General features: G+C 46.1%; 1 protein-coding gene across 1 annotated transcript in view; it reads left to right on the top strand.

Moving 5' to 3' along the window:
- The window catches only part of Gars1 (glycyl-tRNA synthetase 1), a 39,783-nt gene extending 29,946 nt beyond the window's left edge, over positions 1 to 9,837 (top strand). Inside the window, exons 12-17 of the mRNA XM_032906448.1 lie at positions 77 to 222; positions 3,772 to 3,857; positions 5,898 to 6,007; positions 7,461 to 7,554; positions 8,128 to 8,318; positions 9,551 to 9,837. Of these exons, the coding sequence (XP_032762339.1) occupies positions 77 to 222; positions 3,772 to 3,857; positions 5,898 to 6,007; positions 7,461 to 7,554; positions 8,128 to 8,318; positions 9,551 to 9,676 (753 nt within the window). The 3' untranslated portion in view covers positions 9,677 to 9,837. The remainder of the gene's footprint in view (positions 1 to 76; positions 223 to 3,771; positions 3,858 to 5,897; positions 6,008 to 7,460; positions 7,555 to 8,127; positions 8,319 to 9,550) is intronic.
- Positions 9,838 to 20,425: the final 10,588 nt, after the last annotated feature.

Here is a 20,425-nt window from a genome sequence, read left to right as displayed (position 1 = left end):
TGTGACTCAGTGTTTCTAGGTAATTTTCCAGCATCCTAAAGCTGTGCAGTGTCGTGGTTCCTTGACCGTTCCATACAAAACAGTTAACGTTGTACAGTTTGAGCCCAACAAGGGAGCCGTGGGCAAGGCGTACAAGAAAGATGCGAAGCTGGTGCTGGAGTACCTCGGCGCCTGCGATGAGTGCTACATTACCGAGATGGAGCTGCTGCTGAGCGAGAAAGGGTGAGCTTCTCTCGAAGGCTCTGAGAGCAAGGGGCAAGATGGCTTGTTCTAGAAGGCTTTTGACAGGAAAGAGCTATCCCTGTCTTAGTTGTATAAAATAACTTAGAATTTCAACATTATATCCTAGAAATATATTTAAACAAATAGGATCTCTTTATTATCTTTACGAACAGGATGCTGGGTTTAATCCCCAACATCTCAGAAGAACAAGCAGCAGCAGGCTCTGTTCTAGTGATTTTCATGGCGGAGACTACTTGTCTAAGTTAGATTAGAGGCTAATCTAACTTTTTAATAAGAGGTGTGGAAGACTCTGTAATCATAAACATAAACATAAGGAGTAACAGAGAATAGTCTTATAAATACAACAACATCCAGCACCAGATAGTGTAGAAGCTATAATAATAGAAAATTGTTTTACATCTGTAAAAGCAGTATTATGTGAGTTCTGCTGAGGGAAACTAGTTAAGGAAGACGCAGAAACAACAAACATGACTAGTACATACATAAATGTAGTAAGCTAGTTATAAGTGTGTCTCATGTGCTGACTTTCAAAGAAGGGCTGGAGAGCTGGTTCAGCAGAGAAGAGTGCCGGCTCCGGGCCCCGTCTGCCCACACATGGCATGGGTTCCCATGCATCAGTCTGTGAGAAAGAACATGAACGTGAGCTGTCATATGAAGTGGAAGCATAAGCATGAACCCTGACCGATGCTGCCTCACCGTTGGGGCAACAGTGGAGTAAAGGGTGCAAAGGGATGATTAAGTTTAAGGATGCAGCCTCAGAAGCTATCCATGGACTACCACAAGTAAGGGGCTTGGGGTGCCATGGGACAGTGCCACACAGGTAAGCACATGTGTGGTAGTCACGGTGATAGGAAACATCTGATGATATGGCAGGAGGAAACAGTGTCAGATTTAAGAGCAGAACCCAGGCAGGCTGAAGACAGATCACGAAATGGCACATAAAACTCAAATTGCTAAAAAACCTGTATAAAGAGAAAAATCTTTAAAGCAGCCAGTGGGGAAGGAAGAGTCGTTATGTAAAAGACAAGAAAGATAGTAGTAATTTAGAGTTCTTGTCAAAATGATAGAAGCCAGAACACTGGGTTAGGGCCTTTATTTGTCTAAAGCCATAAGTACAAACATGCTAGCCTCGGCAATACTGTCCATCAAAGCCAAGCTCCATGAAGTGTGGGGTGCAGAGCCGTAAACAGGAGAAGTGCACGCTGAGTGTGAATCATGTTGTGAGGTCTTTAGACAGACAGCAGGCCAAGCGAGCCCTGAGTGGATGACTCCGTGGATCAGGTGCAAGCATGAGGATGTGAGTTTCCATCCCCGTCCCCCATGTACACGCTGGGTGTGGTGCAGTGCATCTGTAACCCCAGCACTACTGATTTCAGGGGCTCTAGGAGCATTCCACACAGCCACTGACCTTCATATACACCCCCACGGACAATCCTGCATGTACAGGACAAACTGTTTAAGGCAAAATCCTTGTTACGGACTTTATGCATGGAAATAAAATGCATATGAAAGTAAGAGTCAGTGACTGGGAGAGCACTGTGATAAAGAGGTGGAGTGATAGCATGCAGGGAGGCACAGGCTAACGTGCAGAACTGTCACCTGCGCAGAGCACACGCCAGGGACAAACAGCCAGAACAGCATCCCTAGAAGATTGGAAAAGAGGAAAACAAGCAAAGAACAGATAGAAAATAACAGTGAGGAGGGAGACTTGTGCTTAACGTCAGTGGTTAGCAGGAAATAAATGACATAAGTGCTGGAATAGCAGCCACTGACTGTCAGTCTGTGTGCTTCACAAATTCCAGGTTTGATTAAATGTGATTTGCACCAAACCTATTTCAGTAGTAATACAGAAATGGGTTTAAAAGTAAAAGGGAGGGGTTGGGGATTTGGCTCAGTGGTAGAGCGTTTGCCTAGCAAGCACAAGGCCCTGGGTTTGGTCCCCAGCTCCAAAAAAAAAAAAGTAAAAGAATATTTCCTACTATAATATATTTATATATTATATATCAACATATATATATTATGTACATATGCCAAAAGTTGGAGTAGCTATTTTAGTATCAAAGTAAACTGCAGGAAATGGGAATTAGGTGACCAGAGGGGCAGTTCATAATGATGAAGGTAGCTGCCCAGGAGGTCATGTCATTCCTGCATAGTACACAACTGGAAACCAGAGCTTAAGATCCACAGACGACGAAACCAGAGACAGCTAGGTGACTTCAGTTACTGTGGATTTCTGCTGTCAGTAAATCAGCAGGCTGGGCAGCAGACAGACACAACAAGAATTACAAGACACAGACCGAGTCTTGCCATGTGTAGAGCCAGAGCTGTCGTTAAGATGAACTAGAACACTGTTGTTCCTCCCTCTTTTTTTGCTTTTTCAGGGAGATGGTTTTAAATAACAACAAATATATTCAAATGAGACAAAACAAAACAAAAAAATATACACGAGACCACATAGGGCCAGCAAACCCTGAAGTACTTTGTGACTTCTCTTTCACTGAAAGATTGCCTCTCAAGCCTGTCATAGACCGTGGTTAGATGGGGGCCTAGGAAAGACACTTGCTGGTAATGGAAAGCAGACTATTGTCATTGAGGCACAGGGACACAGAGGAGAGGGACAGCTGTAGTGTGTGTGTGTGTGTGTGTACCATTTGCTAATGACTCATGACTACCAGACTGTTGCCAGGTTTAATCTCAAGCAGTCGCTCTCTTCTTGCTCATGTTAACTGTTCTAAGTGTGCTTCCTACTGTACAGTTAGACACTCTTAGCGTACATGACACTATGTGAAACCCAAACTTCAAACCAGTAGTTACTACAAGAGGTGAGTGGAAACCATCCAGATGAGGCAGGAGATATGCCCTGAACACACCTGCAAAATGTAATGGTAACAAGTAGCCCTTACACATCTTCGAGACAACCACATGGGGGCTCTGTTCCTAGTCCTGCTGCCATCAGGCTGGAGAAATGCAAACTGGCCTTACAACAGAGAAAATAGCTGGGATGTGGGCCCTGCCCAGGGCCCTTGGTAACTGGTTCCTGGTCTCCAGACACAGATGTGTGGCAGCCCTGGTGAGGACGTGCTGTGCTCACATAGCACATAATCAGGGAACTGTTAGTGATGTTGATTTAGTTGGTTTTGGGTTTGTATTTGCTGGGGTAGTGTGTAGAACAGTGGGCACTTTAACTGCAGAGCTGTTTTGGACAAATGTGATTACTCTTAGATGGTTGCTTTTGTTTTTGTTTTTGTGTTTTCCTTTTATGTTGTTCACTTCAAGGTCAGAGGACTTTGCCGTTAAATCACTTGAGGAGTTGTATGAAATGAGCCACACTTTTGAGGTCCTCTCTGGGTACACAGTTTAGTGCCAGGGTATGGGACACTTACTCTGTTGGTTGTTTCATGAGTTGTCACCTGGAGAGAAGACAAATGGTGTTAGCACTTAAAATGAGGGGAGAGCGGCTCGGCACCCAGTGCAGGGTGTGTGTTCTAAGTACTGTTTAATGTGTTTTGTCTTTTCTTCTGTTTGTAGGGAATTCACTATTGAAACTGAAGGAAAAACATTTCAGTTAACAAAAGACATGGTCAGTGTGAAGAGGTTCCAGAAAACGCTACATGGTAATTTCTTAGAACAATAAAAAACAAACAAGCCATCATTTCAAACTTTAAAAACCATAAAAGATTTGTGACATTAATTTTACATAAATTTTGGAGAGAGAAGTAGTTTGATGGGTATGGGAAACTTTGGCATTTTCTCTTTAAAGATGCTTGTGCTCATATTAAGCATTAAAGGTGCCCTTGTATTTCCTGCAGCCTGAGGTAGTAGATGAAATCTCTGAGGACATTCCTGCTTTCAGGAAAAGTACTTTTACTTGGGGCGTTCTCTTCCCCCTACTCTACATTGTTGGGGTTCTGGTCAGGTAGATTTTGAATTAGGCAGTGTACATTTCGGAGCACACGTGACAACTGCTTGGCTTTGAGTCAAGGCTCCTGGAAGCTGCTGAAAGCTATAAGCTCTGAATGGGTCAGCTGGCCCAGCAGCCAGCACAGGCAGGGCAGAGCAGGGGCACTTGTGTACCGGCAGCTGCTCCCAAGCCCCTGCCTGCTATTACTCAGATGAGACTGCAAAGGTTGGAGAGAGAAAGCACCTTGATTATCTTTTTAAAACGCATTATTTTCCCTCTGTGGTACTCAAGGATTGAGCTAGGCCATGTTCGTGCTAGGTAGACAAGGGTCCTAAGCCACGTTTTACTCTTTCCTCCCCCTCCCCCTCCTCCTCTTCCTCCTCCTCTCCCTCCTCTCCCTCCTCTTTCTCCTCCTCCTCCTCCTCCTCTCCCTTTCTGTTGGTACTGGTGCATGAATCTGTCAGCACAGTTGATTGTACTGATGGTCTGATGGGGTGCTCAGCCACATGATGTATGTATCTTAATGATGATGAGGGAGGGAGGGACTGTAATGCAAGCACATTTTACATTAAGGGAAGCACTTTTATTGCAAGTGTGTAATAACAATGACTCCTTTATCATAGACAAAAGAAGCAGCCTGGCTGCCTGGCGGTGGTGATGCATGCCTTTAATCCCAGTACTCCGGAAGGAGGCAGAGTTAGCTGATTCTCTGAGTTCAAGGCCAGCCTCATCTGCAGAGCTAGTTCTAGGACAGCCAGGGCTACATAGAGAAGAAACCCTATCTTAAAAAAAAAAAACAAAAACTAACCAACTAGTCAAACAAAAGAAATGGCCCCTTTAGAACTGAACCGTTGGCCATGGTTATCTCATTACCCACAAAGAAGAAACTGCAAGGCCTAGGATAGTGCTTCTTTTCCATGTAGTAAGTTACCAGTACCTTTCCTGAGTATGGCCTACAGGGAGGAGAGTTGTAGGCTCTGTAGAATGTGTTTGATAGGACACTGGGCCCTGAGCAGAATCTACTTTCAATGTTTCCTGACCCCAGAGTGGTAGTAACTAGGTCTTACCTAGTTGTCCATGGCTGGCCTTAAAGTTGCTCTAGCGACTGCCCCCGCCTCCCGGTTATAAGCTTGAATCAGCAGGCCTGCCTTAAGGCCTTAAGGCCTGAGTTTGCTTGTCTGTTTACTTGGCTTGTTTTTATGCATATGGGTGTTTTGCCTGCATGTATGTCTACATACCACATGTGTGCCGGAGACCAGAAGAGGGCTTCAGATTCCCTGGAACTGGAGTCATAAATAGTTGTGAGCCCTCGTGCGGGTGCTGGAAATCACAGTTGGGTCCTCTGAAAGAGCAGCTGTTGCCCTTAACTGCTGAGCTCTCTCCAGTCTCCAGGGATTGGATTTACAAATTCTTTAATGACAGCTCCAGATCCATTAGCTTTCTAGAAAGCCAGAGCAGGTGGTGGAGTGCTGCTGTTACTAGTCGCTAGAAGGGCCACGCCTAGGACAGACACAAGCTTTATTTTTATGATATGTGAGTAGTCAGGTTAGAAAAGCTTTGACCTAACTTTGCCTTTAAAGGGATCATGCGTTTCTTATAAGCACATAGTTTTTCTGAGTGTATTCTCCCTGCTGTACAGAGATCACAACCCATCTAGTTTTAGGGCAGTTGTAGTGCCAAGGATTATTAAGGACTCTGATTTGTAGCATATGGTTCTTGACAGAGTGTTAGTAAATTGTCTCCTTTTTTGCAGTGGAAGAAGTTGTTCCGAGTGTAATTGAGCCCTCTTTTGGCCTGGGCAGGATCATGTATACCATATTGGAACATACATTCCATGTCCGGGAGGGAGATGAGCAGAGAACGGTGAGCTGCCCCTGGAATGGAGTTTTCCTGGCATTCATGTGTGGAGGCAGTAGGAGTTTATAAAAAGCTTTTAAATCCCTCAGGTTTTCTTTTTGTTTGATGATCCTGCGTCATGGCTCTGTGCCTCCACTCTCTCCTTGACCTGTGAGCCTTGTCTTTGTCATCTCAGTCTGTCTATGGAAGGTGCACTCCTGTAGCTGCTAGCAGAGTTCTGGGAACATCATCAAAAGGCTAGAAAAGAGAGAGCTTTGTCTGTATCCTACTGATTAAGAAACAGGCTCCTTTGCATATCGTCCAAAGCTGGGTGAGCACACGTGGAATCTCGGATATCAACCCACCTTTCACTGTGAAACATCACGCATTGAGGAGTGAGCTGGTGAATTCTTGGTGCCCGGCTTCTAGAAAGTTTGGCACACTATGATACTACGGAGCTGATAAATTCCCCCTGTAATCTCTGTGCTGAAGCTGCATCTTCACCCTGGCATGGGGGAGTAGCTGTCCTTCATTTGGTCCAGACAGCAGATGCATCCGTGAAGACACAGCCATGTCAAGGAGTGATGGTGTGCTAACTGAAGTTTCTTAGATGCCAATTTTGCTTCATGTTTTCTGGCTTATTTTTTCTAATAGAAAGGTTTTTAGTTTTTAAGAAAAAAAAATCTCTTTGCTGTTTCTTTGAATTGAACAATATTGATAAAACTAGGGCTTTAATAGACATTTCATAGAGGCTAAACAAGAATAAATTAGTCACATTATTAAGAATTGCATAGTCCCTCCATGAAGAGAAATTTGATTAGGCTGTGGGGAGCCAAAAATGTTCCCGAATTATTAGCACCCACTTACTTAATCCATTTGCCTACAAATTTGGTATGAAAACATTTCCAATGAAATTAAAAAAAAAAAATCTGTAAAGGCAAGTCCATGCTTGATTCTATTAACTAGAATTATCACAGGCTGAAGGAGGAAGTTGGGTTCCAAATATCCTGTGATGTAGGCCTCTGCATTGCTCAAGTACAAGGTTCCCTTATAGCAGGATATTTGTAATTGCCTGCCGTCAAGGCGGTAATTAGGCTTTAAGCAGGAGCTCGCCTCAACTCTGTTGTTCAGTGGTTTAATGAAACACATCCACTCACTTCCAAGTTGTGTGTTCTTGCCTTCCAATGAACCTTTTATATAAGTACTATTTAAGAACTGCCTTCAGCTCTCTTTCCAACCCAAAGTGGCCCACAGAAAGCTGGCTTGCCTGCCACAGCACATCTGCTGTCTTTGATTTTGAGCTCACGCACAGTATGGGAGGGTTGGACCATTTACTCCCTGTACACTGACAGAAGAGCGGGTGTTTTGATAGTGAGTGGTCTAAGTTACCTACTGAGGATAGCTACTTTGTACTCTGGAACAATAACAGTTACTTACAAACTAACATTTGAATTTTTTTTTTTCTTTTAAAACCATCTAGTTCTTCAGTTTCCCTGCTGTGGTTGCTCCATTCAAATGTTCTGTCCTTCCACTGAGCCAAAACCAAGAGTTTATGCCATTTGTCAAGGAATTATGTAAGCAAATCCAATTGGGCATCTCCATGGGAACACTGTCCTGCAGACTCAGTTGCAGAAGTATTGTTTGTTTGAGTAAAAGCATAGATTGGCTCTGAATACGTAGGACTTTAGCCTCTGCTCAGATTTACAGCAGAGCATACTTGCTCAGATGTGTCAGCATTGGGTGAGTCAGGAGTCAGGGTTCCTGGTTGCTCTTACTGACCTTGGTACTCTCTTCCCTAGTGGAACCCTAGTGGAGTGTGGCACCCTGCTGGATCTATAGCCCTGGCAGGGATCCTAGGCGTGCCAGCCCCTCACTTCTGCCTTCTGAGAAGGGAAGCCCAGGGCTGTTCAGGTGGAGAAGCACAGCAGCGCCCACCTCAGCACCACAGTCTCCTTCCCTGCAACTGTGTGGGCAGAGACAGCAGGGCAGTCGGGGCTCCCGCAGGGGGCTTAGCAAACATCCGTGTACCTGGGATTGCTGCTGTCTTGTCTAAGAGCCCTTTGTGTTTCCTGAGCGTCCCAGTCTGTGTTCAGATGAATGGAGAATTACTGCAGTATTTCACTCTTGTCTCGCTTTGTTTTGAATAGCGGAAGCTCTGACCCGAAATGGCGTGTCTCATAAAGTTGACGATTCCTCTGGGTCTATTGGAAGGCGCTATGCAAGAACTGATGAGATTGGCGTGGCGTTTGGCATCACCATTGACTTTGATACAGTGAACAAGACCCCCCACACTGCAACTCTGAGGGACCGAGACTCCATGAGACAGATAAGGGCAGAGGTGACTGGCTTCTCTGACACATTTAGTCTTAGACATGTTCATAGATTCTGGGCTTGAATTGGACTTTGATATATTTTATTCGTGGGTTTTTTTTTCTTTGTAATATTAATGATCGGTTTGTATCAGACAAAGCCCAGATTCCCAGAACTGTTTGGTTTAATTTGAAAATACCCATTAACATTCCTCTAATATTGTATAGTCGTTTGGCTCGCTCTCGCTCCTTTTCCAGCAGTTTGTTTTTACACTTGGCTGTTTATTAGGCAAGAGAAATGTCATCCCATGAGGCTGTTGCCATAGTTTTATTGTCGAGCTTTTGGGACTTAGCCATCTTTATCATTATATTTCTATAGAAACGTAAAAGTGTGTGTATAAACTTAGTGTTAGCCCATTGGAGATGGAATATTCCTGTAAGTTTATATAAAGAGCAGGGCACTGCGGGGAACAAGCAGAAGCGAGGCTGAGTGGTTCAGGGTGGGGCTGAGGACACTGCTACAGACAGTTGCCTGGCTTTAGCTTTGTACAGGTATTTACTTAGGGCGCTTGTTAGTATTTAGCTTGATCAGTTACAGTAAGGAAAATAGAATTCAAAAATTGCTTTTATCCAAAACGTTGTCAGTCCACTTCATAAATCATGAATTTCTGACTGTCCTGGCTACTCTGTACCTACATTCCCAGTGGCTGCAATTCTCAGTGTGTCCCAGGTTAGCCTCAATATCAGCCTTTCCTGTGAACTTGCTAGAGCTTCCAAATCTCTACCCCAAGCCTGCCCATCCACTAGCCAGGGGTAGGGAAGGTAGCAGAATGGTTTAACAGTCTCTACATAGGCTGGTTTTCCATGCCCGACTTTGTAAACCACTACTGGAGGCCACTGTCACTTGTGTATGGCTGGGCAGCAGCTGGCTCTGCTGCACCGCATAGATTTAATTAAGTACAGGAGTTAAATGTAACAGCCGTGAAATAACTTGAGATACAGAATGGGATGAGAAGCTTTATGGCCGTGCTGAGTTGTGCCGGGAGCTGACAGACTTAGTGGACTTGAGAGCAGAGACCATCCTGGGAGGGGATGGGCATAATTAAGGAAGCAAACACAGCTTGTAAGGACACCATCATGTACACAATATATAATATGTCCTAGATGGTGTTTTGCTCTGTATAAGGCTTCCTGAATTCAAGGCACGTACTCTTCACAAATGTAAAGTTGGCTAATGCTTGGGCTTCTCTTCTCTTCCCAGGTCTCTGAACTGCCCAGTGTGGTCCGTGATCTGGCCAATGGCAACATCACTTGGGCTGATGTGGAGGCCAGGTACCCGCTCTTTGAAGGGCAAGAGACTGGCAAGAAGGAGACAGTGGAGGAATGAGAACAGCTGGCGACTTGTGACCACCTGTGCTAATGAATAACTCATCATGTCCACTACACAAACGTTTCGACTGCTTCCAGGGACTATTTTTCCTCAGTGGCTGCTTGATTTTACCCCCACAATTAAAGTTGAAGGAATTCTGAACAAATTTACAATCCATCTGTTGTGTTTCCATTTTTTAACAAAGAAATTTCTCTCAGACATTTGTTTAGACGTGCTTGTGTTTAACAAGGTACATCATTTAAAATTAACAGTTTTATTGGGGTATAGTTCATATGCTACAAATTACCTTAAGTGTACAGTTTAGTGTCCTTACAGAGTTACACATCCACAGTCCAACTTTAGAACATTTATATCCCAAAGAATTCTTCTGCCCATCTGTCATAAGCTTCCGTTGTCCCCCCAGCTCCCAGCAGGCATAAGTCTGCTATGTGTAGGTGAGCAAGTAATGCTCTATGCTTGACAGACAGCTGACTCCAGGCAGGCGAGTGGCTTCTGGGAAAGGCTCAGTGGATGGAGAAGGAGGTAGGATTTTTGTCTACTCTTTGTCACTGGGTTCTTGAGGCCAAAGGAGACCCAGCTCCCTCAGCTGGCTTAGCAGTTCCCGGTGTCTTACAGTCATTTTGTAGTTTGGGCTTTGTTGCTAGTGCATTTCTGTGTAGGACACTGAGATATCATGCACTTAGCTAAGGAACAAATACATTCAAGGAAGTTGAATTTGTAGATTTAAGCCTCATGTGGCTCCCCAGCTCTTGCCTGTCCAGATCTGGGACTGCTGGCCTCCAGAGAGCCCTGGCTACCCTTGCAGTGCGGAGCGCAGGGCTGCAGGTGCCAGGGTCTCAGCAAAGATCCTGTGCTAGTGAGGATTAGTTTTGTACTCAGGATGGAGGCTGGAGCTTGGGGTGCTGGTGCATTTTAGCAAAGCCTCAGTGTTCGGAAGAAGTCCTTGTACCAAGGCTGACTTGTCTTGTGTCTGGTGCTTCTATAAGCATTTATTAAATCAGAATGAACTGTACATTAAGTGAACTCATTGTCCAGGGATCCCTCTTACCTCACATTCTTATACACTAGCATTCGCCCTTCCCTCTCCCCATGTACACCTTACAGCGCATTTCACCATGGCAAACAATCAGCAAACTGATGAGCTCATTAGGAAGGGAAGATGTATTAAACCTATCATGGGATTTTCCTACCTTGCACCGTAGAGGGATTCCAGCCAAAACTAAAGCTCTTCTCGTTCATCACGATCTATAGTCTGAGTGTGATCTGCAAGGCTACCCTTGCTCTGCTCTGCCTCTAGGAGCAGGTGTGCAAACCTCCCCAGAGAACAATGCCATTCCGAGATGGATCTCCCCAGAGAAAGGACCATGGACAACAGCTCTGACCATTTATCGCTTTTGCACCCTATGCAACTGGATGTAAGCACAGGTGTGCAAAACACTGTGTTCTGAATGAACAGACCTTTTGCACACATCTCTGCTCATGCCCGTTGATTTAATTAAAGCCCACCTATTTCTTGATGTTCTTCTCTAAGGCTTTTTAGATTGAAAGGAAAACATTTTTGTTTCAAACCTGTGCAGCAAATTGCAAGCTGAACACAGCTAGATTAGCCTGGCTTGGAAGCCATTCCTCCCTCCCAAACAGCGAAGTGACTCAGACTAATTAGTCCCACAAAACTCAAAAGAACCCAGCAGTAGGGTTCTTTACAGCTTAGGTTGGACTTAGGACACTTGGCCAAGTGTAAGTTTTGTGTACAGTGCATGTCTGGCTTCTGGGGGAGTTTGATACCTTAAGGTTACCTGAGCCATAGTAGCAAAGCACAGAGTATAGATAGGCATTTCAGAAAGGGACTCGCCACCAAGTTGGAAAAACACAGATCTTGCTAATGTCATGAGGTGACACTTTCAATTCTAGGTGATGAGAACAGGGTCACTAGGGTGACCTTACTTAGGGTGGCATTGGCCACTATAATCTTAGTGAGAGGCTCTAGAATGTGTGCCTGAGGACCAGATGCCCTGTAGAAAAGTTTGGTTACTTTAGGCCATATTGGTAAACGCCTCAGGCTTCCATGGTCATGGGCATAATGGGTGGGTGGGTGGGGGTTGGGGGGTTGAAACGATTACTACACAGCTTCCACCCTTGTTGAAAGTCTTGTTTCAAGCAGGTGTTTGGGACATTTGGCCAACATGGACATGAAATTGAATTGAAGATTCAGTGAGTAAATGAATAATTCTGCTCTGCCTCAAACTTCACATCCTGTTGCCTATCCAATAAGTCTTGGTTCTCGGGCTGCCTCTAAGCCGTAATCATGTTAAGACCATGTGAGTGGAACTAATGCCTTCTCCGGAAATTAGGATGCTGATTTCAGAGCCATAGCAAGGTTTGCCTGAAAGGAGCACCCTGCAGCCTCACCATCCTGCCTACAGACCCCTCCCCCAGGTGGACACGTTGAAGAATGCATCTTTCTGAACTCCATTGCCTCCAGTTATGGTTCTCAGCCCTGGCTGGGTGTTGGAACACCTCGAACTTGAAAAATGCTCTGTTTCAGAGCCCCACCTTTCCCCACTAGAAAGTTTCTCTAGGGTGGATTTGAGTGTCAGTGTTTGAAGAAGTCAGGGGAGTTTCTACTTATTACTGTTGCCCTAGGGAACGTTTTTGCTTTGGCAAAGCTCCAGACAAGGGTCTTTTAGACTGAATTTCATGAGGACCTCGCCTATAGTGAACTGAGGGGATGGGACGAGTGCTGGGGTTTTAGGTTCCCTCAGAGCCTTTCTGGAGCTTCGTCTTTGCTGGGTTGGAGTGGTAGAGTCAGAGAGCAGAGAGGTAGAGGGAGATCTGCGCCCAAAACAGCTGCTTTCCGGTCCTCTCCCAGCATCCCTCGAGACAGCCTCCCTTAATTCTTGAGCCTCCATCTCAGGCCAGGAAGAGGAACCCAGCTCCCAGCACCTGGGCTCAGCACAAGGGAGCCAGTATAGATCTTCCTCTGCATTTGTTAGATCTTACAACTCAATCACCAACAATGAGCTGTAAAGTGGTTATGCTAACTAAAACAATTTAGGCTAATTAAAACAGTTTTTTAGCTCATCAAAGCTTACTGCTTTGCATCCAAGTGCATTAAGTGACAGTGATACTAAGTAGAATGAAATTGTGTATGTGTGTGGGGGTGGGGTGGGGAGAATGCACTGACCAAATCCAACCTAAACTTAACATTTTAAGGGACTGCAATTTTGAACCAAGCCTGCAAATTCATGTGTTCCATTGACTCAGGACTGACTCTCTTGACTCAAGAAGACCATTAACCCACCTGTACCTCAGATATAAACTGGGTGCTCTCTTACTGCCTTCTCAGACACTGCTTTGTCTCGCCACCACCACCACCACCGTTTGTTTTATTAGAAAGACTTGTCTAAATTTGTCATTTACAGTCTGTACCACACCCAGTAGCTAAAGTGGTTTCACTCTGCCCTTCGACTCAGTGACTTTTCATTTCCCCCTAGGAGGGAACACTGTATTTATCCTTCTCTAACCCACTACCACTCTGCCACTGGTCCTTTCCTGGCCCCCCCAGCACCTCATGCCACTTTTTCTGTCACCACCACTGCTGGGGCTTTACACTTGAACTCACCCAATGGGACAAAGCATTCAAAAGGAGAAGCAATGTGCAGTAAGTTGGGTGTTAAAGTTGGTTTACTTGGAAATGGCTACCCCTTGCGTATCATACACCTCAACCTTGGCTAGAACTGAAATCTCCATCTGGCAGAAGACCGGAAGCCACTAGATAGTTGATCAAATTCAGCAAGGACTCCTTTTTAGGGGAATGGAACCTCGATCCCTCAGAAATCCCTCACTGGAAAAACTCTAGCTCATACTGTGAATTGTAAACCATCTTTTCAGTTGGCATCAAGTAAATGACAGGACTAGCAGGCTATTTTAAAAAATTACCACAAAATTTAGGCAGTAAACGTAAGAGCCTCTGAAATGTGTGCTCTGAGAAAAGGTTCTGTGTAGACAGAGGACCCCAGAAGAAGTAGATTATTAGTTAACAGGACTAGATGTGGTCCTGCCTGCAAGCCCTTGCCAGGTTTGGCAAATGGTTACGGTGCAATGTGAGTGCGGCTCCTGAGGTACCTGGAAAAGCAGGGCCACCTGGTGCAGTTGATGTTGGTAGATCCTGGGTTTCCGTGGGTGCCTGCCGAGATGGTCAGGTTCCTGTGGCCAGGAACAAGGAACTGGACAGTTGATTCAAACTCTACCCACCACTTCTCCAATACACACACACACACACACACACACACACACACACACACACACACACACACACACACACAAAGCCAAAATGCCACTCTTGTGTTAAAGATTCCATAGGGACCGTTTGATGGATTGTGGAGAGCTGGATGTTGGAGGACTGGAACTAAATTGTCATGATCTGTCTTTAGTTCCCTACATAACCATTTACTGCGCACCTGAGTTTGACCTAACATCCTTGTGACTATTGGGTAAAATCCTTTGTGGAATGGGCAAATCCATAGCGTCCGCCAAAGGCTAAGAGTGTCAACAGACAGCATCCGAGGCCTATGACAGAGACTTTCCTGATTTGCTGTAATCTGCTGCTCACCTGGTATTCTACCAATGTAGTAGTTTTAAAGCGCCTTCATAGATGAGTTCCCTTTGCTCTGTTACCATGCTGGAACATGTTTTGTTGTGATGTATTTATTGTTTTTCTGTGGAGTAGCATGAAATTATCTGTGTTCCTGTACCGTGGTCACTCATATTTGATGTCAGAATAAACTGTGGCACTCATTTTGAGGTGAGAGCTACATTTAAAACAGGCAGTTGGTAAACAGCAGCAAAAGCAGAGACAGTTAGCAAAAGATACATTTCCAAAGGGGAAGGACAAAGTCGAGACGCTTAACTGGCCAGGCAGAGTATGGGTTTGGGGCTTTGGCATCCAGCATCATAGACACTGGGGAGCATCATAGACACTGGGGAGCATCATAGACACTGGGGAGCGTCATAGACACTGGGAAGTGTCACAGACACTGGGGAGCATCATAGACACTGGGAAGTGTCACAGACACTGGGGAGCATCATAGACACTGGGAAGCATCATAGACACTCATAGACACTGGGGAGCATCATAGACACTGGGGAGCGTCATAGACACTGGGGAGCATCATAGACACTGGGGAGCATCATAGACACCGGGGAGCATCATAGACACTGGGGAGCATCATAGACACTGGGGAGCGTCATAGACACTGGGAAGTCACAGACACCTGGGGAGCATCATAGACACTGGGGAGCATCATAGACACAGCGTCATAGACACTGGGGAGCATCATAGACACTGGGAAGTGTCACAGACACTGGGGAGCATCATAGACACTGGGGAGCATCATAGACACTGGGGAGCATCATAGACACTGGGGAGCATCATAGACACTGGGGAGCATCACAGACACTGGGGAGCATCATAGACACTGGGAAGTGACACTGGGGAGCATCATAGACACTGGGGAGCATCATAGACACTGGGGAGCATCATAGACACTGGGGAGCGTCATAGACACTGGGGAGCATCATAGACACTGGGGAGCGTCATAGACACTGGGAAGTGTCACAGACACTGGGGAGCATCATAGACACTGGGGAGCATCATAGACACTGGGGAGCATCATAGACACTGGGAAGTGTCACAGACACTGGGTGTCCTTTGGATAGTCTGGGCTTCCCAACGGTGCTCTGTCACATGTTTCCGAGTCACAGGTCACCTTCAGACCCTGGAGTGTCCTTGTGCCTGTGTCAATGGTTCCAGCAATCCTAGTGGCCATCTGCTGATGTGTGTTTTCTCTATGATAATTCCACAGCCTTTGTGTAAACCCTTTGGACCTCAGGCTTCACTCCCTGCCTTACAGTGGGGGGGCAGAGAAGACACATGGGAGACAGGCAAAGGCCCTTGAAACTCATTCCATCGCCTGCCTGTGTGCAGTTCCCATGTCTTGAGTGGCGTTCAGGTCTGAGTGGGACTCAGAGCTCCCACGATTCCACCTGCTACTAAAGTTCCCCTGCTCTTACTAATCAGGCCCAGTCATCACTGGCTTAAGTTTTCCTTAGTATGAGGAGGCATTGTAATTTTATCTTGAGGCCAGGGCTTTCTAAACTGGGCTTCCTGGCTCCTCTAAAGATTTCTATGGAAGTCTGAACTTTTCTCTTGAAAGGGACGTCACATTTCCCTGGTGTTCACAGCCCAAAGGAAGACAGATCTGCCTGTCAGTCCCAGGAGAGCGTCTCACTAGACATGCCTCCTTTGTGTGAATCTTTCTAGTATCTGCACGTCATGCCCTCAGGTATAAAGACCTTGACATGGAAGTCTAAAGGGAGCTTGAGGGTCCCTTACAGTCTGTCTCAAGCAGATCTTCACCCAGAGGATACACCCAGGGCTGGGTGTCCATTTGCTTAGACACACAGCATGGTCTCCATAAGGTGCATTCCAGAGGGACAAGCGGCAATGTGAATTTCTGTAAGCACAAGGTACCTGGGTGGTCAGGATACATCTGGAAAGGTCACGGCAGGGATGCTCACGGCTCCCCACTTGGCCTTCCCCTGAGAACTCAGAGGCTGGAACTTGGTTAATGGGAAACAGTGAGGAGTCTGAATTGTTCTGCCCTCCTAGGCAGAGGATTTTCTGTGTGGTCCATGATGCATAGGTGCTGATGGGAGACCGGGCCTTGGAGAACACCAGAGGAAGCCTTACTTAGTGCCCTGCAAAGCTAGTTAAGGGCAGTTTGTTACTTAGCCACCTTCCCAGCAACAGTGAGGGGCAATTTTACTTCCAGACCAAGAATCATTAGCTTGCCCCTGCCTATGCTTCTGTGTGGATTCAACCAGCAGGCACTGAGATGGGACTCAGGACTCTGCTGGGGAAGGTCCCTTCTACTCCAGTTCTCTTCCCAAGCGGCAGGTGCTAACATTAGGGGTCACCATTCTTTATTCCAGCTGCATTTGTGGATCTTTCTTGTATAGCAAGACAATTTGGGGTTAAGTAGGGTGAACATGTACTTTATTGTTCAAACCAGGACACATGTGAGAGGGCCAGGACACAGGTGTAAATTTATCTGGTTGCATCCTTAGGAGCTGATGAAGTGTGGACTACATCCTCTGCCATTGGGAAGTCAGGTGTCATCTGGACTTGAGATCTCCAATGAGATGATAGCTATGATTCAGACAGGATCTTACTAGGTAACTGTGGCTTTGAACTTATATGTAGCTAAGCTGGCTTTGAACTTGATATCCACCCACCTCTTCCTCCAGATTGCTGAGATTGCTGTCCAGCCACTACATCCTCAGGAAAGGGTTATACCATTTATTTAGTGGTGCTGTGGGTCAAGCCCGGGGTCTTTGAAACACTCTACCAAAGACCTACACCCTGATTCCTCTGCTGAAGATTCTATAGGATGTGACAGAATTACCCCCAAGATCCTCATTTCTGTCATTCCCGTGAAATGGAAAAGAGGGGTGCTCTGTTGGGACTGGCCTCTGGCTTCGATGGGAGATCAGGGTAGGGATAGAATGAAAGACGAGGCTTTTCCCTTTGTCAGTGCTGATTGCTTTCTTTGTGCCTTTGATCTGCCTTGCTAACACTGGACCCCTGTGGGTTAACAATAAAAGGGACTAGATGTTCAGTGGATGGAGTTCTAGGAGGCAGTAAGGGACAGCATAGTGCCCAGCGATACCTACTCTAGCAGTAGCGTCTGTTGCAGGAGCAGCTAGAGGCACATGTCTGACTGGAAGTATGGATCTCTGAAAGTGGTGGTTGGTCAGGCTTTGCCAGAGAGAGGCTGAGGCCATGGGTGGGTCTGTGAGGAGCACCATGTTTGAGCCCTGTATCGAGAGCTTTGCATTGCTTATGAAATCTGCCAGAAAACCTGGAGGGATCCGCCCACTCCTCCTGCTAATTATCATCTTTAAGTGATGATGACCCCCACAAGAGAATAAGGGGTGACCTCATGGGCAGAGCCTAGAAACTATACTATCCACACTGATGAGCAATTAAATACACAGGCCTCCTCCTCTCCCATTATAGCTGCCTTCGAACAGAGGATTCAGAGACCCCCTCTTGCCTTGGCTTTCTAGCATCAAATACACACAAACACACACACACACACACACACACACACACACACACACACACAGAGAGAGAGAGAGAGAGAGAGAGAGAGAGAGAGTGGAAAGGACTTGAATGACTTCTTTGCCTGTTAGCTCATGCTCAGAGCTCACAGCTACCAGGGAGTGGGAGTGTCTGACTGCCTACCAGTTCCTGGGTCAACTGAGTCTTTTTTTTTCCCCCCGGAGCTGGGGACCGAACCCAGGGCCTTGCGTTTGCTAGGCAAGTGCTCTACCACTGAGCTAAATCCCCAACCCCTCAACTGAGTCTTGAAACACTAAACTCTAGAGAGACCTGTTTCTCCATCCTGGACAAGAACATATTTGGTTTTGGTTTTGGGTTTTGGTTTTTATTTACTTTGTACTGTCCTAGCTCTATCAGAATCCAATTTCTCCATGCCATGTCAGCCACCTTCTACAGGACCCTGGGGCTGTAGAGATTTCAGTAGCTAGCTTTTCTACCATGGATTCTTCCCCAAAGCACCCTGGGAAATGCTGTCCTCATCCCCCAACTTCTGCTGCACAGATGCTCCATCACTCACCACAATTATAATTTACCAGTGTTTACAAACCCAGCAGGCACTCTCTGGCCTTCTTTAGGAAGGGCCCTCTGGGCTTGGAAGTAGGCTGGGGCTCAGTCTGCCGTCTCACTACTAGGAAGACCATTGGATTAGGATGAGGAATTTGCCCTGTGTGCTCGCTCGCTTTCTAGAGTAGGGTGGGTGGAAGGGCTAAACAAAGCCTGAGGGCCTGCTGGGTCTGGGTGTTAGAAGTTGTTCTGACAGAGTCTGATAATGAGGCTTCTTTCCAGAAAGGCCACAAGTGAGGGACTAACAGCACAGAAGACTGCAGGACTTAATGAGGACTGACTGGGCTGTAGGGAGCAGATGCTGAGTGAGGTTAATGAGTGGAGACCCAGAGAGATGGCCTAATGCCTCTGGTGGCATTTTGAGGACACCTCTCAGCCAGGGCTATGACCAGGGCCTAGACAGCAGAGCAGGCTGGGGTTAAGTCTCTACCCAACTGGTCTGTAACTTGAGGCTTCTCATGGTGCCAGTATGGGTAGCACTGTCCCACCCAGCATAGATCACAGACCCCTGAATCCTCTAGGTAATAATGAGTGGTACCAAGGAGGGCATCTGAGGCGCACTGATGGTACTGAGGGAGGAAGGCATCCGAGGAACACTGGTGGGTGGCACTGAGGCTCTGTGGCATCCGCTCTGATGAATCCCCTATCTCTTCCAGTCTCAACAGCTCTTCGAATGGCCTCTTGGGGCGAGCCATTTACACCTCTTTGCTTCTAAGAGAGCATCCATGATGCTAATGAATTCAGCCCTCCCTGTTCCTCCAGCTAGGCAGGGAGAGTTTGCAGGGCATGCATGACTTTTGTCTCTTGAGAAAGCCAAGCCTAGGCACTTCTGCCACCAGGACAAGAGAAGCAGAGCCACAGCCTTGCCCACAGCACTCTCTAGAGCACTGCCAAGTGGGAACCGCCTCCTTGCCAGCTCCCGCCATTACACTACACACGAATCGGGGAGCGGATAAGCTGCCTGGGGACTTGGAGCTTATCGCAGGATCATTTTCTGCTCATTCTTATCAGTCCCATATAAAGAAGGCTCAAGAGGCGACTGATAGAGCATTTTTGACGATGGATCGCCAGTCAATTTGGGACATACATCCCAGAAGCAGTATATAGATGTGAGTGGTGTGCCTATAGCTGCCTGTTTATTTGAAAAGCCTCAGCACATACAGCTGTAAAAAAGGAAAGACAGGAGGAAGAAAAGAAAGAAACTGATCCTGAGTTCGGACTCATTCCTGCTGTGAAATGCATCCATGGATCCCCGAGCAATTAAACGTACGTGCATTTGTTTGAGGTGTGATTTCAATATACCTTCCATTCTAGGTTTAACAATTACTTATAAAAAAAACTGTCTATGATTATCAATATCTAGGCTTAGCAAAATGGTTCAGCAGGTGCTTGCCCCAAAACAAGACGGTCTGAGTCTGATCCTAAGGACCCACATATGTTGAAAAGAGAAAACTGTCTTCCAAAAATTTTCCTCTGACTTTACACACCAACAATGGCACGCATGCACCCCCCCAATGAAATAAGAAAGTGGTTTTTTTTTGTTTGTTTGTTTAAACTTTCAATATCCAATGTGGCTTTAATAAATTGTTTATATTTAAAAATACTTTTAAGCATGTGTCTATAATCCTAGCACTCAGAAGACAGAGGCAGGATTTTAAGTTCGAAGCAAGCCTGAGCAAGTATGAGTCCAGCCTGATCTAAATAGTGAGGTCCTGTCCAGCAAATGTAGAAAAATAAAAGTTGTGACAGGGCAATCTTGAAGACTCTGAAAAATCCCAAGAGCCTGTCAGAGAAGTTTGATAAGCCAAAAAAGTCCTCTAAAAATAAAATTCCCTAGGGGTAGAGGGTGGGGTGGGGATGAAGGAGAAGGCTAGAAAGAAAAGAGGCAACACAAACCACCTGCTGACAAAGTGTTTGAAGGCAGGTGACAGTGGCCCTGGAATCAGGCAGTGTCTAGGTGTCGTTTGGTGTGTTTTAAAGTGCTGTGACAGTTTTCT

Source organism: Rattus rattus, chromosome 6 (genome assembly GCF_011064425.1).
Source record: "Rattus rattus isolate New Zealand chromosome 6, Rrattus_CSIRO_v1, whole genome shotgun sequence".
Lineage (NCBI taxonomy): Eukaryota > Metazoa > Chordata > Mammalia > Rodentia > Muridae > Rattus > Rattus rattus.
The sequence above is the reverse complement of the archived record's forward strand: the minus strand, read 5'-3'. Positions and strand labels throughout refer to the sequence as shown.